This window comes from Dromiciops gliroides, chromosome 4 (assembly GCF_019393635.1).
Source record: "Dromiciops gliroides isolate mDroGli1 chromosome 4, mDroGli1.pri, whole genome shotgun sequence".
NCBI classification, from domain to species: domain Eukaryota; kingdom Metazoa; phylum Chordata; class Mammalia; order Microbiotheria; family Microbiotheriidae; genus Dromiciops; species Dromiciops gliroides.
This window is the reverse complement of record NC_057864.1, coordinates 199,444,907-199,464,841: the sequence shown is the minus strand read 5'-3', so window position 1 is coordinate 199,464,841 and position 19,935 is coordinate 199,444,907. Positions and strand designations below refer to the sequence as shown.

General features: G+C 40.0%; 1 protein-coding gene across 6 annotated transcripts in view; it reads left to right on the top strand.

Moving 5' to 3' along the window:
- Positions 1-19,935, top strand: part of TMEM104 (transmembrane protein 104) — an 80,978-nt gene that overhangs the window by 39,470 nt on the left and 21,573 nt on the right. For all 6 annotated transcript variants that reach the window (XM_043964136.1, XM_043964140.1, XM_043964137.1 and 3 more), the window contains exon 9: positions 12,947-13,040. In XM_043964136.1, coding sequence (XP_043820071.1) covers positions 12,947-13,040 — 94 coding nt within the window. The remainder of the gene's footprint in view (positions 1-12,946; positions 13,041-19,935) is intronic.

Genomic DNA, 19,935 nt, shown 5'->3' with positions numbered 1-19,935 from the left:
CAGGATAATAACCTTGATTAATGAAGTAGCCATGTTGTCTTCTCATCCTGAAATAATACCCACCCTCCAAAGTGGTTGTAGTCATTGATTCTCGTTTTTTTATCTTCTCTATGTTGACTTTGAAAGAAAAGATTTGATCCAATAATTGTCTTCATTTACTCTACCTCCACCAAATGAACAATGTTTTTGATGATTAGTAGGTGAGAAGATGTTAGTGCCCTATATTATGATTAGGTCAACTGTCCTTATAATATATTAAGAAATCACCTCCATTGCCCTCGCAAATAGCAGTGCCATTATTTTACAACATACTCCATAGTTCATGAATATAAAATTTCATGTTTTCTCTCTATGTTTTTTCTCTATCACTAGAGTTGGTTTTTTTAAGTTGATATGTTCATTAGACACAGAAATACTGCAGAAAACTATTTCATTGTCATTTCTAAGAAATCTTTATTGATCAGTTCTCAATGAAAAAACCACATATACAGTTGTGATAAAATGGGATATATTAGGTGGCATCATGCATCATATCACAAATCTAGGACACAAAGGTTTGGATAGTCCACTGGATTATGTGTTTCAGAGAAACCACAGATATATTTACCTGTTTAGCTTTCCTTTCAAAACCATTTTCTTCATGTTAAAAAATACTTCACATTTGCTTGCTGGGGGCATTGCCTAAATCCAATTTGTTGTAGAGTTGTCTAAGTAGAAGTAATAGAATTGTTAAAAGAATATTAGCCAAAAGTTCTTTAGCTCTGAGAGATCTTTTTCGACTTCAGTAGAACATGAACATAACCCATTCTCAGCTTCTGGTAGAATTATGTATTGTACTTAATATTAGTACTTCAGGATCTGTGGTTTCATTAGTGTGGACATTTCATATCAATGGTGTGTTTTTAGCCTTGTCTTCTCCTTTCCTCTCTTCCTATGTAATCTGCCTTGGCAATCTTATGACTTCAACAACACCTCTATGCAGATGCCTCCCAAATCTGTATCTTTAGCCCTGACTTCTCTTCTGAGCTCCAGCCCGACATCTCCAGCTGCCTTCAGGAGAACTCTTGAGTGGTTCCACTGGTTCCTCAAATTCATCATGTCCAAGACTGAATGCATTACCTTTCCTTCAAACCTGTTTCTTTGATCTCACGGTTACTGCCTGTGGCACCACTGTTCACCCATGTTCATAACCATGGGATTATTGTTGATGCTTCTTTCTCCTTCACCTTATATACAATTCAGTTACCAAAATCTTTTGATTTTACCTCTAGATCTTTCATATCTATTCCCTCCTCTTGGTTCCCATTGCTACCACCCTAATACAGGTCCTTATTACCACCCTCCTATCTCTTGCAGTCGTTTGGGTGAAGGTGGCAATGAGCTCTCTGTATTTCTTGCTGCTTTGCCATGTTGCTGCTATGGACTTTCTCAACTGGAATCATTTTTGTCTTTGTTTCCCAGCACCTGGGGAAACTGTTTGGCATGTAACAGGCAATTAATAAATGTTTGGCTGATTGATGAAAACATAGATTGCTAGCTTGTTGAATTTCCAGATGATAGAAGGCTTGGCAAGATAGCCAGCATGTTGGATCTAGTCCTTCATGGCTTCATTCATAATCTATATGGTTTTTTTTTAATCTCTGGCTACCTATTCTCTTATATATGTTGTCTTCCCCCTTAGAATGCATGCTCTATGAGATCAGGATTTGAATCCACTTTTATATTTGTATTCACAGTGTTTAGACAGTGTTTGGTATGTAGTAAATACTTAATGCTTATTCATTCTTTCATCTCATATCATACTTTAGGCATACTCTTTTTTTCCCCTCCAATAGATAGTATTTTATTTTTTTTCCAATTACATGTAAAAACAATTTTAACATTTTAAATATGAAACTATAACATCCATTTTTATATAAAATTATATAAAAATTTATATGAAATTTTGAATTCCAAATTTTCTCCTTCCTCTTCCCACTCCCTAAGATAGTAAGCATTTTGATATAGGTTATATATGTGCAATCATGTAAAACATATATCCATACTAGTTATGTTGTAAAAGAAGAAACAGAATAAAAGGAAAAAAACATGAAAAAATAAAGTGAAAATACTATGATTCAATCTATATTCAGACTCCATCAGTTCTTTCTCTGTATGTGAATAGCATTTTCCATCACGAATCTTTTGAACTTGTCTTAGATCATTATATTGCTGAGAAGAACTAAGTCAATCATAGTTGCTCATTGCATAGTGTTGCTGATACTGTGTACAATGTTCTCCTGGTTCTGCTCATGTTTTCCTGACCCATGCTTCAGTGCATGTAAGTCTTTCCAGGTTTTTCTGCAGTCATCCTGCTCCTCCTTTCTCACAGCACAATAGTATTCCATTATATTCATATACCACAACTTGTTTAGCCATTCCTCAACTGATGGGCATTCCTTCAATTTCCAATTCTTTGCCACCACAAAAAGAGCTGCTATAAAATAATTTTGGACATGGGGGTTCTTTTTTTATGATATCTTTGGTATATACAACTAGTAGTGGTATTACAAAAGTATGCACACAAAAAAAAGAAAGAAAAGAAAAGGTATGCACAGTTTGATTGCCTTTCGGACATTGTTCCATATTGCTCTCCAGAATGGTTATATCATTTCACAATTCCACCAAACAATGCTTTAGTATCCTAGTTTTTTCACATCCTCTCCAGCATTCATCATTTGTTCAGGCATAGTCTTAACTAGACCAAACTGGCTAACTCTGTTTCAGAAAGTACTATATATCTTACCACATCCTTGCCTTTGTTCTTGTTATTTCCTTTTCCTGAAATGTTCTTTCTCTTTTTTGCCTTTTGAGTTCTCACCTTTTCTTTAAAGCCTGATTTAGATGTTACCTTCTTCCACAAATCTTTTCTTTTTCTTTCAAATCAACTTTCTCTTTTGGACACATTTGCACTTTAAAAATGCCTTTATTCTATTATGTTTGGCATTATAGTGATCTAAATTTGTGCTACTCTACATCCACTATAATATAAACTCCATATAAGTAAGAGCTTCTAAACCCTTAGTGCTTAGCACATTACTCCACATGCAATAAATGCTTTCTAAATTTCTGAGTGAATGGTTATTCACTTCACCAGTGCTGATCTTGAAACCCTTTTATTCTGTTGATTACCATTTTGACCAACCTTCTGATGATAAGCCTCTGAACTAACTAGTCTTATCTTTGAATAGTGGCCGGACAATAGTCTGGTAGATCTTACAAAAGCATGTGTTCATTGGCATAGTCAGTTATCTCCATACCATGAGGTCATATTGGAGAGGACTTTAGTGGAGGCATCACTATTCACATGGCTACCATCTTGGTAAAGGCCCTTATCACTTGTATTTGTTTTATATTCGTGTATATATGTACATGTTGTCTTCTCAGTAGAATACAAGTGAGCTTCTTGAAAGTAGGAACTGTTGGGGCAGCTAGGTGGCGCAGTGGATAAAGCACCAGCCCTGGAGTCGGGAGGACCTGAGTTCAAATCCGATCTCAGACACTTAACACTTACTAGCTGTGTGACCCTTGGCAAGTCACTTAACCCCAATTGCCTCACAAAAAACAAACAAAAAAACCAAACGAAAGTAGAAACTGTTTCATTTTTGTCTTTGTATCCACAGGGTCTAGAACATAATAGGCCCTTATTAAATGCTTTTTGACTAATACTGTAAGAACTGAAAAATATTTATTTAGCATTACTTAACATAATTTAGTAATAGAATTAAAGATAAAAGGAGAGCCAAACTATTCCAATTGTGAATTTGCAATTACTTGGTCGCTTTCTCCTTTTAAATCATTTTAGACTAGAAAATCCCATAAGAATCACAAATTATGAACCAGAGAGACATGCAAGTTTCTAGGAAATGAAAATGAAATCCTTTAAAATGTTTAATTCAGGGAAAACAATCATTTGGGTTATTCTTTTTTTTTATTTTTTTTTAATTTTATTTATTTATTGTTTTTTAGTGAGGCAATTGGGGTTAAGTGACTTGCCCAGGGTCACACAGCTAGTAAGTGTTAAGTGTCTGAGGCTGGATTTGAACTCAGGTCTTCCTGAATCCAGGGCCAGTGCTCTATCCACTGCGCCACCTAGCTGCCCCCATTTGGGTTATTCTTTAGCTCTAGCTAACTCATATTATCCATCTCCCATCAAGAATGGCTTCAGTAGCCTTGAGTTGAACTTTCTGCATCACTTCATGAGCTTGAAAGTAGTTTTCGAATCACTTCCTGATGCTAGTTTAGAGAGCCCACCAATTGTGAATGAACAGTGTGTTATATTGTGTACCTGCTAGACCCAGGCTTGCTTTTTCATATTTGCAGGAGGCTCATATGTATAGTAAATAGCTTTATAGTATATCCCAGTATATTTATGGGGAAAGAATCAGCACAAGCCCCATTCACCACTTGGAGAAGCTGGTGCCACACCAGCTAGAAATAACAGAGAAATTTGAGTTCCAGCCCTGTAACAAGAAGGCTCTGTGGGAATCTGCCTGCCTTTTATGTACAAACCCCAGGAACTCACAGCTGGAGAGGACAGAAAGCTGCTGAGAGTTGAATTCTTGGCTCTTAGGAGCCTTGACTCACTATAGTGTAAAAGGTGAGGGGAAAATGTTTTTAGGGGAAAATCAATAAGCCCATGCTTTGAGAACTACCCAAGTAGCAATTTAGCCAGCCTGCTGGGCCCAGGGTAGTTCATGAGCCACTACCTTCAGTTCCTTTGCAGTAAGTTCCCAGCTTTTCCTGCCTTCGATGTTGAAGAAACACTCCATAACCATCCCCATCTCGCCCAACTCTGGAGTGCCCTGACTGCCTTTTCTGTTCTTTTTCTCACCTCACGGCCAGTGCTAGGAAGGAGCTATCCTTCTTTTAGTCTTCTTTTTAAAAAGACCATTAGCTGTCTACCCTTCTCTGTTCACTAGCTTTCATACAGAGGGTAACATGGCAAGGGCACAGAGTGAAACTGAAAATCCTGCTGCCCCCACTCCTGCATCCCATGTCCATCTGTATAACAGATGTTCTTTCTCTCTACTTCCTTCTGTCCCTTGCAAGATGGGTATATGCCCACTTTTCCCTCTTTCTGCTGTTTTTCTCTTTTGAAGAGGGTAGAGAGGAGAAAGAAGAGAATGAGTGGTGTTACTGAACTGTTTCAGAACTTGAATGTTGTAAGCAACTCTGGCTTATCCTGGAAGAGAGGAGGTCATCATTCCTTGAGAGAGCCCAAGAGCTTTTGGGGGAACTAGTGTTTTAAACAACTTATGACAGTGTTTGGGAAACATTCATCACTTGCTGCAAATGATAAAGAGATTTGTAAGGACCTCTTATAAGCAGAAGACAATTTGGGATTATGGTGTGGAAGCTTTAGTCCACAGGGCTGAGAACACCACCAGGTGAATTGGGGTGGAGGAGAAAAATGCACTAGGACTGACTCTCTGAGAACTGATGACAGGCAGCATAGTCCTGATCATCCCCCAAGGTTCCCCAAGCCCTTTTCAAACAAATTTATCTTCATAGGAGAAAAGTGCATAAAACCAGATTTCGTTTGTTGTTGGTTTTTTTAAATTATTTTTAAAAACATGCTAGCTTCAAAATTTTTTCTGGAAAATCACAGAATCTGATTGTGAGAAGGGACTCCGGGAGTCATTTAGTCCAAGTTCTGTCTGAAAGGAATCCCTAATAAGTGGTCATTCAGCCTCTTCAATTTTTGCTTCGTTGTGAAAATGGCCTTTTCTGCATCAGTATAGTGAACTATTTTAGGTACCATTTCTGATTTAGATTTCCCTCTGTATATTCTTCCATCTCTCCCCTTTCAGAGAGCTAGCCCTTGTAACAAATAACTTTTTTTAAATAAAAAGAATGGGAAACAATTCCAAGTCAATTGACATTTTAAAAAAAGCTCATGTCATACTGTGTTCCTCATCTATGGACCCTATTGTCTGCAACAGAGGAGAATACTGAGGGGGTGGGTATCTTCTCATAGCTCTTCTCTGAGGCAAAGCTTGTTCTTAGTAATTTTACAACGTTTAGTCTTTGTTGCTTTGTAGTAGTTGTTCTTCCATTTTACAATTAGCTATTGTCAGGTACTGTGGAGTACTCTCCACACCTGGCAAGTGACAAGTTGCCTTTGTTTCATTAAAGTAGAAACAATAAATAGCAGAATCGACTCCAAAAAAGGAATCTAACAAATTAGCAGAATTGGAATCCTGTCACCTTTCCCTCTCTGGAACTAACACTAGTTAGTTAGGCACTCTTTCCATTAAAACAACCTAGAAATAAGTATATACTGTGCCCAGATTGTGTTAAGAGCTTTGAGAAAGGCCCCTTGGTGTTTAGCTGGGGAATTGCAACTGACACAAGAAACAAAGATCACCTGTTAAGTACGGTGGTAGGGATTTGAAATTCACTAGGGGTTAAGGTAGTTGGGAAAAATATTGAGCCAGTAGGAATTTGAGCTGGGCCTGAAAGGAAAGGTCAAATTTTGTGAAGAGACAGTCAATCCAGATTGAGGAAAGCAGCATGGACAAAGTAGGATTTAGCTTACAGAAGACTGCGGGGAAATACCTAACTAAAAAGAAAATTAGTTATATGTCGGAGAATAGTGAGGAAATAACACTGGGCAGGTTAGTAGAATTAGGATTGAATAGTTTCAAACTTACTGGAAAGTCATGCTTAAACCCAAACAATTTTTCTCTTTGGAGCAGTTCAACAAAGAATATACTCTATCTCCACTCTTAAACATCTATTACATAAAAAAAGATTAAGAAAGGAAGAACCATGTACATTGAATCCTTCCAGTTATAACACTGATTGACACAAAACTGTATAAGATGTAACTAGGTAGCAAATAAAGCTCATTATAAATCTTGTATGAGCCAGATCATCTTGATTTAAGTTATTCCCCATTCTCCCCTAATAGTAACTGACTTTTATGTAACACTTTGAGGTTTACAAGATGCTTTTCTCATGACATTAAACAATATTATTATCTCCATTTTGCATCTGGGGAAACTGAGTATAGGAGTGGTTAGTTCCTTGTTAGGGTCACATGGCAAATAAGTGTCAGAAGAACCTGTGTCAGGGCTAAAACAATAACGAAGGTGTCTCCTGATTACAGGTCTAGCATGCTTTTAACTATTCTACACTGTTTCTTCTGCCCCTAGTAACATGTTATTAGTTTTCCTATTAAGAGGTTATGATGTTACTAGGTGTTATTGCATAAAATGGGGTCTGTTCATACTATTCCTAGGAGGTGAATGGAACTTTATTAACAATTCATTCCTTGTCTACATTAACATCCTTTTAAAATGAGTATTAATCTGGCTACAGCGACTTTTTCATTTCTATTTGTGGCTTTCTGAACAAAGGTGTTATCCTGTTGGAAATATCTCAGTATTTAGCCCAGACTAGGCTATTTAAGATTTTTCTCTCTCTCTCCCACATCTTTCAAACACAGACTATATACCCTTTGCTCTTCCTGAAAAAATAGCTCTTCACATCTTCAGCAGGTCAATGGATCAGATTTATCTTAAGAACAGAAGTCTGTTTACTGCCCTTAAATTCTAGGATTGGAAGGAATGAGGAGGTCAGGCCTTCTTCCTGTCAGCCCCATCTTCTTGCTACTTATATTCAAGTGAACATAATGCATATTCCATTATGAATAGTATACAAGAAGGAACATAGCCTGGGTTCAAGCCCTGCTTCTGCCATATACTGGATGTGTGACCCTGGATAAGTGATTTAACACCTCAGCTCTCCAACATTAGAAACTGAAACATTGGTAGAGAAAGTTCCTCACTAGGAACAATTAAATCATAGGTACAGTGACCAGCATCACTCCCGCCCTTACCTCCTCCTCTAAAAAAGAAGAATCTCCTGGTGCCATATGAATTACCTTAATAAAAACCCTTGCAAACATTTTTCTTGATCCTTGGATGTCCATTGATCCAGGAAGGTGGGAGGATCTCCAGGCTGCCAATATCTATAGATCGATAGGCAGGTAGTAGGATCTAGCTTATTATTGATGACCAATTTGAAGATTTTATTATAACCAGAAAATTTTTCTTTCTAAGTAAATTTGACCTGATGATACCATTTGGGAGATAGGAAATTGTTTTAGGAGCTATTTTGTAACATTGTATGCGCTTACCTAGGAGACTTAATAGAGTAATCTGGCTCTTATTTAAGAAACAAGAAAAAACAACGTATTAAAACAATTTTGAACATTGATACTAGAAAGCATACATATAATTCATAAATTTCTTTTGTCTCAGCCTGGACCTAAACTTTTAATTCCATTTAGATGCTAGTGCTTCTGCCTCTTCCCAGGACCCAAGGCAGCTTTTTGTTTTGTGGCATCACTCCTTTACTTCTCTCTTGAGTTCTCTGCCCTTTCTCACTTTGAATGCCTGCTTCGTTGCTGCTGTTCCATTCTGGTTTGTGCTAATTTTCAAAAGACACCTGTTCTTTAATTATCTCCAGCCTTTGTCTGTCTCTGTCTCTGTCTCAGTTCCCTTTGATGCATGGTCTCAGTTGCCTCTGATGTATGAGCTAATCAGCTCTTTGAAAGGGGCCAGTGTTTAACAGTCTGTGTGTGTTTGCCGTGACAAAGTTGGGTCATGAGTGGTGTACTTGACTCTGTGCACTTAGTTATTTTAAAATTGTTACAAAAACCAGCCCTGTCTGTTGACCAGCCTCGAATGTTAAATGGTTAGACTGTGTCCTCAACAAGATCTTGTTACAGATACTTTTCCCTATTATTGTAGAAGTCAGTCTGGATTCCTTACTATTTCTCACCCTCCCATATCCAGTCTATTAAGGCCTGTCGGTTTTACCACTGCAACATCTCTCAAATAGGCCCCTTTCTTCCCTCTGACACTGCCACCACTCTAGTGCAGACCCTCATCATCTTACACTTGGACCATTGTAATAGCCTGCTGATGGGTCTAACTGCCTAAGTCTCCCCCCACACTAATCCATTCTCCATTCAGCTACTAAAATGTTTTTTCTGAAGCAAAAGTTGGATCATGTCACCCCCTTACTTAATAAAATGGCTTCCTCATTCCAAGATCGAATTCAAAATGCTCTCTTTGGCATTCAAAATCCTTTATAACCTGTCTCCACCAACCCCCACCTTTTCTGTCTTCTTACACCCTACTCCCTCCCCCAACATATACTTTTCCATCCAGTGACACTGGTCTATTTGTTGTTCCACAAATAAGATACTCTATCTCCCAGCTCTGGGAATGTTCTCTAGCTATCCCCCTTCCTGGAAAGTTCTCCCTCCTCATCTCCCTCAATTCCTTTAAGACCCAACTGAAATCCTACCTTCTACAAGGAAGTCTTTCCCAATAACTTTTTTTTGGGGGGGGGGGCAGGACAGTGAGGGTTAACTGACTTGCCCAGGGTCACACAGCTAGTAAGTGTCAAGTATCTGAGGCCAAACTTGAACTGCATCCTGCATCCAGGGCCCGTGCTTTATCCACTGTGCCACCTAGCTGCCTAATTTACATAGGCAATATTTGTTCATATTTGTTTGTTGTTTTCCCCTCCCCTCATTAGATTGTAAGCTCCTCAAGGGCAGGGACTATCTTTTGCCTCTTTTTGTATCATCAACTCAGCAGTGCTTAGCACATAGTAGATACTTAATAAATGTTTATTTGATTGATTAACTGATTTCCAGGCACCTGTGCTAGGCACTGGGTATAGAAATGCAAAGAATGAACCAATCACTACTCTGTAGGAGTTCATGTAGATGTTCTTTCTCCTCAACTAAACTATAAACTTTTAGAAGTCGGGGGATATCTCTTCTGTATCTCTTTGTATCCCAAACATATCACAGTTCCTTACTCGTAACACTCAATAAGTGTTTGATGATGAAGAAATATGTAGTGCAAGTAGTGGAGGGGTTATTGTGACCACATCAAAGCCACATCCAGCTACTTGCAACACAATAGCCATATTCACAGAGTCTGGGCTTTGTTCTTGCTCCTTTGTCTTGCGTTCTGCTCTCATTCTTCACACCCCCTGCTACTTAAATCCCCAGTACCTACTGGACTCCTGCTTGGTATCTCACCTTCCAGCTTTTTCCAGACTTCATAAATTGTTTCTCAGAATGAATCTATCCTATCCCAGAACTAGTCCTTTAATTTTCCCCAAATGGCCCTCTGACCACATTTCCTTCTCACTAGATTGTGCTGTTAGATAATCCCCTATCCTCCTATTCAACTTGGGACTAACTCCAGAATACATTCTACACCATTCTTCTCTGGGAACTTCTACGGGACCTATTCGGCAGTGTCCTTAGTCAGCATATTGTTAACCCTTGATTTTGCACACCATTTAGTACTAAGTAGAAGTGCCTTTAAATGGAGAAAGTCCTGGGTGTGATACACAGAAATGGATAACTTCTCTGTGTTTGCATTTTACACAGTCCTAATTGTCCTATTTCAAAAATGTTGTCCAACTCCCAACTTAAGCCATTCAGAAGACTATACAGCTCTATCGTTCATGGAATTAATAGCACCAAAATGAGTACCAGATATCCTTTTCAGTTCTCACATAGAGAAACTGAAGGTCAGAAAGGTGAGACTGACCTCCAGTCAAGCAGAGAATTAGGGAACTGACCCAGGAGTTGTTTCTAGTGTGCTGTGGTCCTTTGGGAACATTTGTAGCAAATGACTTTGTATTTATTCATCTTCCCCAAGTCACTTTCCTCTCCCACCCTTCAAAAAGAAACTCATCAGTGGAAAGCTTCCCTGAAGTGGTAATTTTCCTAAATGACTTAGTGATGGTGCTGCATACAGACTTGCTACAGAAATCTAGATGGTGACTCTGCCTGCATGACCGCATTCTCAGCATCCCACTCTGGAGATGAGGTGAGACAGGAATAAGTTCAAAATCCTAGTTGTCCCCTAAGTTTTTCCCAGAGCTCCCTGACCCCCACTTCCACCTGAGTGATTAGGCTTTACCCCCTCTTGAACAAAATCGGCAGAGATCCTTAGTCCCACAAGTGAAAAAGAGCTCTCATTTGTTCTTTCTCCCCATCCCTGGTGACTGCCAAGAGACCTTATCCGCCCTGCCTAATTAGAGCCTTTTCCTTGAGCAATACTTTAGTCTTTAATGTCATTCATTCTCACAGCAGTAATGGACTTGGATAAGAGGTCACAGCTTCTTCACACATCCTGCTGTCCCCACGCCCCCACTCCCTTCCACATCCCTCTTCTTCCATGCAGATAGGGGTGGGGGAAGGTAGTACAGCTCATCCTCCCCATTGTGCCAGCCGCCTGCCTGTCACAGGGGCCATGATGAGCCACTCTAATGTATTCACTGAGATCACAGGACTGGAGCCTCGCTCCCAGAAGTTTGTCCCTCTCTCTCCACGTTTCAGCTTTCAGAAGCCCAGTCTGGTGCATCTCTGGTGGGGATCATTAGCATTAATGTGAGAAAATGGCACGGTGTAAATGTTAATAAGGTCTGATGCTAAGAGCAGCTTCTGAGTGGCAGATTGGAGATGGAACCATCATCTTAATTCCAACTAACAGCTTAATTCTTCTCCTGTGCCCTGAGCAGCAGATTTGGCATGAAAGTCTTCTCCACACCCAAGTCAATACTCTGCAAAGCTTTTGTGTAAAGAGAGTTCAGGTTTTGCAGCGGTCAGTTTCCAAGGGAAATGGAGAAAAAAAAAATTTAAGTACTTTTCCCAACTGTTAGAAGAGAGAACTAGTTGTCCCAGGTGATCTAGGTCTGTAATCTATTTTCTCCTTTCACCATAAATCTTTTGTCATATTTCGTTCCTTTTCTCTTCATCCTACTGTAATGCCACTGCTAGAAGATGTTTGTCCTGGAGGTCAGTTCTGGCTGCTCTTCCCCAGGTCTCTTCTTCATCTGTTTAAGCTAAAAGATTTTTTTCGGGGCAGCTGGGTGGCGCAGTGCATAGAGCGCCAGCCCTCGATTCAGGAGGACCTGAGTTCAAATCCGGCCTCAGACACTTAACATTTACTAGCTGTGTGACCCTGGGCAAGTCATTTAACCCCAATTGCCTCACAAAAAAAAAAAAAAAAAAGGAGTGATAAAAGATTTTTTTTCCAGGTCACTTCATCACATATTTACTCAGTTTATATACTAGATTAATCTGTACTTAATACATTGTTTGTAAGTGTTCCCAAGTCTTGTATGTATGTATATATGCATGTATGCATGTATGCTCTCTTCATGGTCAGTGATCATCTGTGTCTTTTTGTTTGTTTTTTTGTTTTTTTTTTAATTTAGTGAGGCAATTGGGGTTAAGTGACTTGCCCAGGGTCACACAGCTAGTAAGCGCATCTGTGTCTTTTCATCCTCCTTTCCCTAAGATCTAGTACAGAGTTCTACACACAGGTGACTTAACCATCCTCTTGGTGGTACCCTGAGTCTGCTTAGGAATGTGGTCTCAGAAACTCATAAGTATGGGGAAAGTAAATAGTTTTCATTTCTGATTCTATCACTGGTCCTTGAAATTTATCTGTCTAGGATAGTTTCACCTCACTTAGTCTAAACTAACCCAGATGTAAATTGAGTCAGGCATCAACCACATTCCCAAGATAGTTGAAGGAAGCTAGGTTTACAGTGGATAGAATGCTGAGCCTGGAGTCAGGAGGACCTGAGTTCAGATCCAGCCTCAGATAATTACTAGATGTAAGACCTTGAGCAACCTTGTCTCAGTTTCCTCATCTGTAAAATGGGGATAATAGTAGCACCTACCTCAGAAGTTGTCGTGAGGATCAAAGTACTTTGCACAGTGCCTGGCACATATATAGTAGACACTATATAAATGCTAGCTATCATTATTATTATTATTATATAGTTCCCTACATAAACATTATTTACAGACTGATCTTTTTTCCCCTTTAATCTGGTTTTTCTTCCCTAGGCTGTGTTCACACTACTTCTTGGACCTTTCACCTTTTTTGATGTTCAGAAGACCAAGTACCTCCAGATCTTGACATCTCTGATGAGATGGATTGGTAAGTCAGAGAAATATCAAAAGTCCATCCCATTTCTCTTGTCTCCTTCTCCCCTTTCCTGTCCTCTGCCTTTCTGGGAATTCCATCTGTCTATCATAATAACTGACAGTGCCTTCTTCCCAAAGAACTTGAACACTTAATTTAAGAAACAGTTTTAAGTACCTGTGAGAGAGCACAATACATATTGTTTCCATTATTTTCTAACTAGCCTGGCGAGGTAAACAGAAGACATAGGTGCATTCTTTGGATCACCATCATTAGTGAGGAGAAACTGAGGACGAAAAAGGATAAATGACTTGGCCAATGTCACACAGTGATGAGACAGAGCCCTAGATTCCTAGCTGCATTCCTACTGAAACAGAATGCTTATTTCTGTGTATATGAAAGCTAAATACTTTGCTTTACACCCTTCAAAGAGTATTGGGCCAGCTCAAGATCATTAGTTATCATGTGTACTGCTAACCATAAAGCTAGAAACTCCCCAAGGCATTCATTATCTGTGAAGAGACTCTGCAGCCAAAGAATTTCTTTTTTTTCTTTTTTTCTTTTTTAGTGTGGCAATTGGGGTTAAGTGACTTGCCCAGGGTCACACAGCTAGTAAGTGTTAAGTGTCTGAGGCTGGATTTGAACTCAGGTACTCCTGACTCCAGGGCCGGTGCTCTATTCACTGCGCCACCTAGCTGACCCCAAAGAATTTCTTTTAAAACAATTAAAGCCCTATTAGACAGGATCAGTTGACTTCCATAGGTAGTTTGGGAAAATGCACATATAATAGTTTTATCCATCTCACCAAATCAGTCTGTCCTCATTTGAGGATACCATCTTATCTACCTAGACCTAAGTATATCAGGATTTGGGATTCTTGTTTCCTTATGTCAACAAACCCTCCATCCAGGGGTAAAGAGGATATTTGTTTTGGTTGGGCCCAGATATCTAGAGGAAGAAATAACCCTGTTAATACCTCTCACACATTTTAGGAGGGTTGAGTAGTTACAATTTGTTGGTTAGGTGGTATGGTAGAAATTATGTTCCTTTTGCACAAGAGGTGAGTGGGTTGCTGGAGTGGTCAAATACAGGGCCCTGATTTCTAGTAGCCAAATTTTTGTTTGGTGTTTATGGAGAACCTTTTCTGTGGGGTAAGGAAAAAACTCCTCTTCACCCTGTGGAATTGGTGGGATGGAAGTTTGATAAGGAAGGTGAGAATAGATTGGAATGAAAAGTATTCCATGGTTGTTAATTGACAGATCTGGAGAGGCTGGTTGGCCAACACAAAGAGAGTAAAAATAAATTGTCCTTTATTAGGCAGTTAGAGATACTTGAGCTTTCGATCTCTAAAGACTGCCTTGAAGGCAATGGATTTGGTAACCATGTAAGTGAAAAGGCTTTGCTAAGGTCCCCATCTCCACTCCCAACTATTATGCTACAGGTGTAAAACAACCATTAGCCTAGACATTTATTAGAGAATGTCTAACCTTGTGGAAACCAAGAGGGAAATAGCAGTTGGGTTGATCATGAATGGGAATTAGATCAGGTAATAAGAAAGCCTCAGGTTTACCCTATTACTATTGCCCTTCCCTCCCTCTTACCCTTTACCGGAAAAGTTAGATGGTGGGCTTTTAACATTAAGGAACTTGGGAGGTTGCAGGAAAAATTTATTCAGTAAGCTATTGAATCATTAGAACAGTGACTAATAAGGGTGTGATCTAATGGGACAATTTAGACTTTGTCAATTGCAGAGTTCCTTTGGCTGGAAGAACTTACAGATGATTTGCTCTTGCAAAGTCAGCTGAATCAATTGTAGGTTCCAGATGGGGATTGCTCTTTGTATCTTTTTAGGTGGATAAAATGGGAAGTTCTGTGTACTTGGCCCCTGAATGACCATTAATGGAGGACAGCAAAGGAAGGGATAAAATATTTAAAGAGATGGATTTGGTGGATTGGATTTATACAACCTTGCCTCAGCCCCCCGCCATTTCTTATGAGCAGCCAGTTTTTTAATATTGTTAGGTCTCATCTTTGGGGCAGACACCTACTAGAATGGAATCAGGCTTTAGACATGGATACCTCCTTGACAGTACTCCATTACAAACCTGGGCAGGCAGATTGTTGAAGATTTGGACAGCCATAGTAGCTGTCAGAGAAAATAGAGTTTACCCCACAAATAGGCACTCTGGGCATGATGAGAGAAGCCACAGTGCCCACCACTATATTAGGTGGGCAGAGTTTTGATGACATTCTTTCCTGTAAGAAGCTTTGAGTATAGCTTTAAAAAAAAAATTAGAGCTATTATCTTCAAAGTTCAAAACTGGTCACTTCACACAGGGTAAATAGGAAGATCATTGGTGGTCAGCCTAGGGCTGAGGAGAATATTAGAAAATTATATTGATGGGGGCAGCGAGGTGGCACAGTGGATAAAGCACCGGCCCTGGATTCAGGAGGACCTGAGTTCAAATACGGCCTCAGACACTTTACACTTACTAGCTGTGTGACCCTGGGCAAGTCACTTAACCCCCATTGCCCCGCAAAAAAAAAAAAAAAAGAAAGAAAATTATATTGAGGACATCATGGATCAGGGCAATAAAAGTCCTTCTACCTTCAGAATTTAAAACATCCCTGAAAACCTCTATTCTCTGATCACTGGCATCACCCAACTCTTTATGGATCTAAGGGATTGTTATAATGAGTTCCCTGAAGGTGAGGACTGAGATTGGCACTGTATCTGGGAAAGTAGGGTGCAATAAATAAAGGGCTGTAAGATATTAGCAGAACAGGGAACCCTCAACAGCTCCCTAAAGGCCTCCTGCTTTCTACTGGGAGTTTTGGAGGAAATACCACTGAGGGAAGGAATACCCTTACTCAGGAAAAGGCAGGTGGAAGGACCCCCTTTTTGAGTCTCGTTGTAATGGTTGATCAAGAAGAGTGTATTGTGGGCATGGGAATTATGAGTCTTTGAAGTCATTATCTGAACAAAGGCTTATGGTAGCTTCTAAGCCTGTTGTTGTGGGTAGGGCTAACGAGAAGCCTTTGGAGGTTACTGAGTCCTAAAATGTAGTTTTCCTGAAAAGATGGGTGAAGCAGGCAAGGCTTACAAATGGCATGTCCGAGACTATGGTCACTTGAACCCTCCAGCTTTTTGTGCCTTTCACGACTAGGTTGTGATTTTGCCAGAGGCTAAGACCTTTAGTCTCAGCCCCAGTGCTTGGCCTTTTCCATTAATCCAATGGGCCCCTGCCTACAAGAACCTGAGAAATGTTGTTTTGCTTGGTTTACTTGTTGGTTTGCTTGGCTGTGCCCATAAGGAGAGATATTTATGCAACTAGACCTGGAGAGTAGCTAGAGACACTTCTGGAGAGGTGGGAGACACTGTGCCAAGCTTTGATCTGTGTGGCTGGCAGTTCATTTCAGTGGTGTCTTGGCCCCAGGCTTTGGGATGATTTATCATATTATATTGAACTACTTTTAAACATAGATTCAGTTGACTTCCTCTCTTCATCCATTTTCCATGCAGAGTTGTCTGAGCCTCAAGATTTCTGACCCCCCTCCCTCCTCAGAAGACCCCGTACAACCTGGGGAAACTGTTCAGGTGCCCCTTAATTTTCCTTTCCCCCAAGACAGTTCATACAGCTCCCTACTGAAAGATTTTGGAAGATCAAGGGGTAAAATTGTTGGGAGGTAATTTTTCTTTTTAGTGAGATGAGGGAAGTGAAACTATATTTTACAATCTCAGCAAAGGAGCTTATTTGGAAAAAGGAAGATCCTTTGGCTGACTAGGTGGTAATTTTTGAGTTTCCAGGCAAAGGTGAAAGGGAATCTCCCTCCAACTCCTGTAAAAGAAAGGAGTAAGCTCTTCCATATAGGCTTATAAAGAGGCCAGAATTTGGCACCATCCCCTTGATGGGGGCTGTGAGGGAGAGGAAGGTTTAACTGGTCAGTGAGGGAATACCCAAATTGGTGGTGGTAGAGTCCCAGTATCACCTTAAGTTCTGGAGAAAGCTAGAGTCAAGGGTCCTGTTACCTCATAACTGTGTTGATTCAAATGTGATTGCATCAGAGATATTGTCAATTATTCTGTGAACCTGGTGTTCCTGGTGCTGCTTCTGGCTATCATGATATCATGATAGTTTTTACCTCAGAAGACATTATGAACTGCCCCTGAAATTTCAATCAATCTCAATAGCAATCTCTCTCTCTCTCTCTCTCTCTCTCTCTCTCTCTCTCTCTCTCTCTCTCTCTCTCTCTCTCTCTCTCTCTCCCTCTCTCCCCCTCCCTCCCTCCCTCCTTCTTTCTAGCTCTCTCTCTCAGCTAGAGGTCACAAACAGTATCCTAAGGAGCTCTGCTTTTTCTGTGTTCATAGCTCTCCTGTTGCTCAGTCTCCTTCTCTAGCCCTTTCACCAAGCATGACTTCTTCTGCACTTCAATTCCAAGAACATTTTACCAGGATGCAAACCGAATACTTTGATTACAGCTTCATGAAACTCACATGAACTAGTAACAGTCTCAGTTCAGACTTGGTGCAAAACTATTAAAATAATTTTCAGGCATCCTTGTATAAACTTTTAGCTTTCTCACCTGCAGGAGTACAAGCTAGATTGTAGTGAGGATAATAGAACCTTAGCTTTGGAAGAAACCTCAGAAGTAATTTAGTCCAACCAACCATACTGTGAATGAATCCCATTTATAATTTCCTTGACACACGGTCCATTCAGTCTCTGCTTGAACACTTCCAATTCTGGAGAGCTCACTACAATCTGTAGTTGTAGTTAGGAAATTCTTCATTAAATTGAATCAAAATCTGCCTCCCTTTAACTTCCATTTTTGCTAATTCTACCCTCAGGAATGGCACAGAATGAATCTCATCCCTTTTCCATAAGATAGCCTTTCTGATTTTGAAGCAATTATCATAACCCTCCCTAAATCTTTTCTTCTAGAGACTAAACCACAACTCTTTTGACTCTCCCTTATACAGTATAACATGATTTCTGATCTTTCACCATCTTATTCATCCTCCTGGATTTACACTGGTTTGCCAAAGTGCCTAGAAGTAAACAATACTCCAGATCAGTGCAGTCAGTGTACAGAGCATTTCTTAGCTCCATGATTCTGGGCATTCTACTCCTATCTGTCCTACAGTCATATGAACTTGTTGTGTAGTCATATCACATTACTGTCTCATATTAGTTATCTGAAACTTCATGGACATTTTTCCATGGTATCATCATTCTATATTTGTGCAGTGGACTTTTCCCCAGACTAAATACATTCCTTTACATTTATCTCTGGCAAATTGCATTTTGTTAGTTTTGACAAATTAGTTGGTTTTAACAAAATTTCCAACCTGTCAAGATCTTTTAAAAACTTGATTCTGTAATTCAACATATTAACTCTTTCTTTCCACTTTGCATCTGATACACATAGCCTATCTATGTTTTCTTTGTACTCTTGAGAAACCCCATCCAATACAGAGCATATTCTGAATCCTTAATTCTGTTTGTCTTTTCCATGTATGTTACTCTAAGATGTGATGCTCTCATTTTAAATTTCTAAGCAAGTCTGCCCCATTGCTTGTTGTGGAAAAATTGTAACCATGTGAATTAGTAACACCAAGATTAGCCATCCTTATGAATAGCAGTGTAAACACCAAGTCACCCTGAGTAATAGAGGGATTTGTCTCTATAAGTCCAAGTCAGGGTGGCCTAGAAATACAGGAGAGCTACTTCTTTTCTTGGTAGTCTGTAAACACTGACAATTTGCATGCCCTAATGTCCTTCAAAGAAAAAGAGATATTTTTATTAAGTAGTGGCACATAAAGATGAAAAATGCAATCCCTTTGTTGGTCCAAATCCTTTTGCCCCAGCTACACTCTCCTTGCAGCTCACCCTGTGTCCCTGAGAACCTGACACCTGCCTGGCTCGTGATTGGTCAGTCCTGCACTCACTGTATTGACAGGAGGGAGGAGGATCATTAAATCTTGGCACAAATGCTGTGTCTTGTTCTTATTTTCTTCTCCTTGTCGGGGAGGACAGAGGCAATGTTAGGAGAAGTGTAGGGGAAATTCATGCTTTAACGTGATCAAGGGACAGCTGCCCCAGATGATGATGGTTAATAGCCTTCACAGTACCTGTGTGACCATTTAGGGCAACGGATTTTTTTCTGTGTCAGGTGAACAATACATTTATCAGGGATTGAACATTATAGAAGTGGGGGGGGCCCTACAGTAAGTAGTGATTTTTGGCAGTGCAGAATGTGAGACAAACTGGACTTGGTTTAGATCCAGAACCGCACCCACACAGGAAGCTTTGTCTTTTTATCAGAAAGACCTCCAGGTCCATGTAGGTTCCTTCTGTTACTGGATTTTTCCTATTTTGGTCCGAGTGTTGTAGACATGCCTTCTCCATGGACTGTGCTCCCATCCTTTCCAGCTTTTAAAACAAAATTAGCTTCTGAGGTGCTACAGAAAGTATCCAGAAGCTGAATCTGGCTGAGCTTTTGTGCAGAACAAGGCTTTTGTCCCTTAAGTATGAGCCTTTGCATCTCCCTCTTCTCTTAACTAAGAACAGCACCCTGTTAAAAACTAATAGCTTGAGGGCAACTAGGTGGTGCAGTGGATAAAACATGGGCCCTGGATTCAGGAGGACCTGAGTTCAAATCTGGCCCCAGACACTTGATACTTACTAGCTGTGTGACCCTGGGCAAGTCACTTAATCCTCATTGCCCCTCGAAATTAAAAAACAAACAAACAAATAAACAAATACCTAATAGCTTCCTAAGTTAGTCCTGCAGCCTTGGATATACAGAGCTGGACCCTGGAAGCTGCAGCCGTCTAAAGACCTGTGCCTGCTACCAGCTTACTGCTGAACAGAGTCAGTCATTCCCTTATTGTCACCACTGTTTCCTT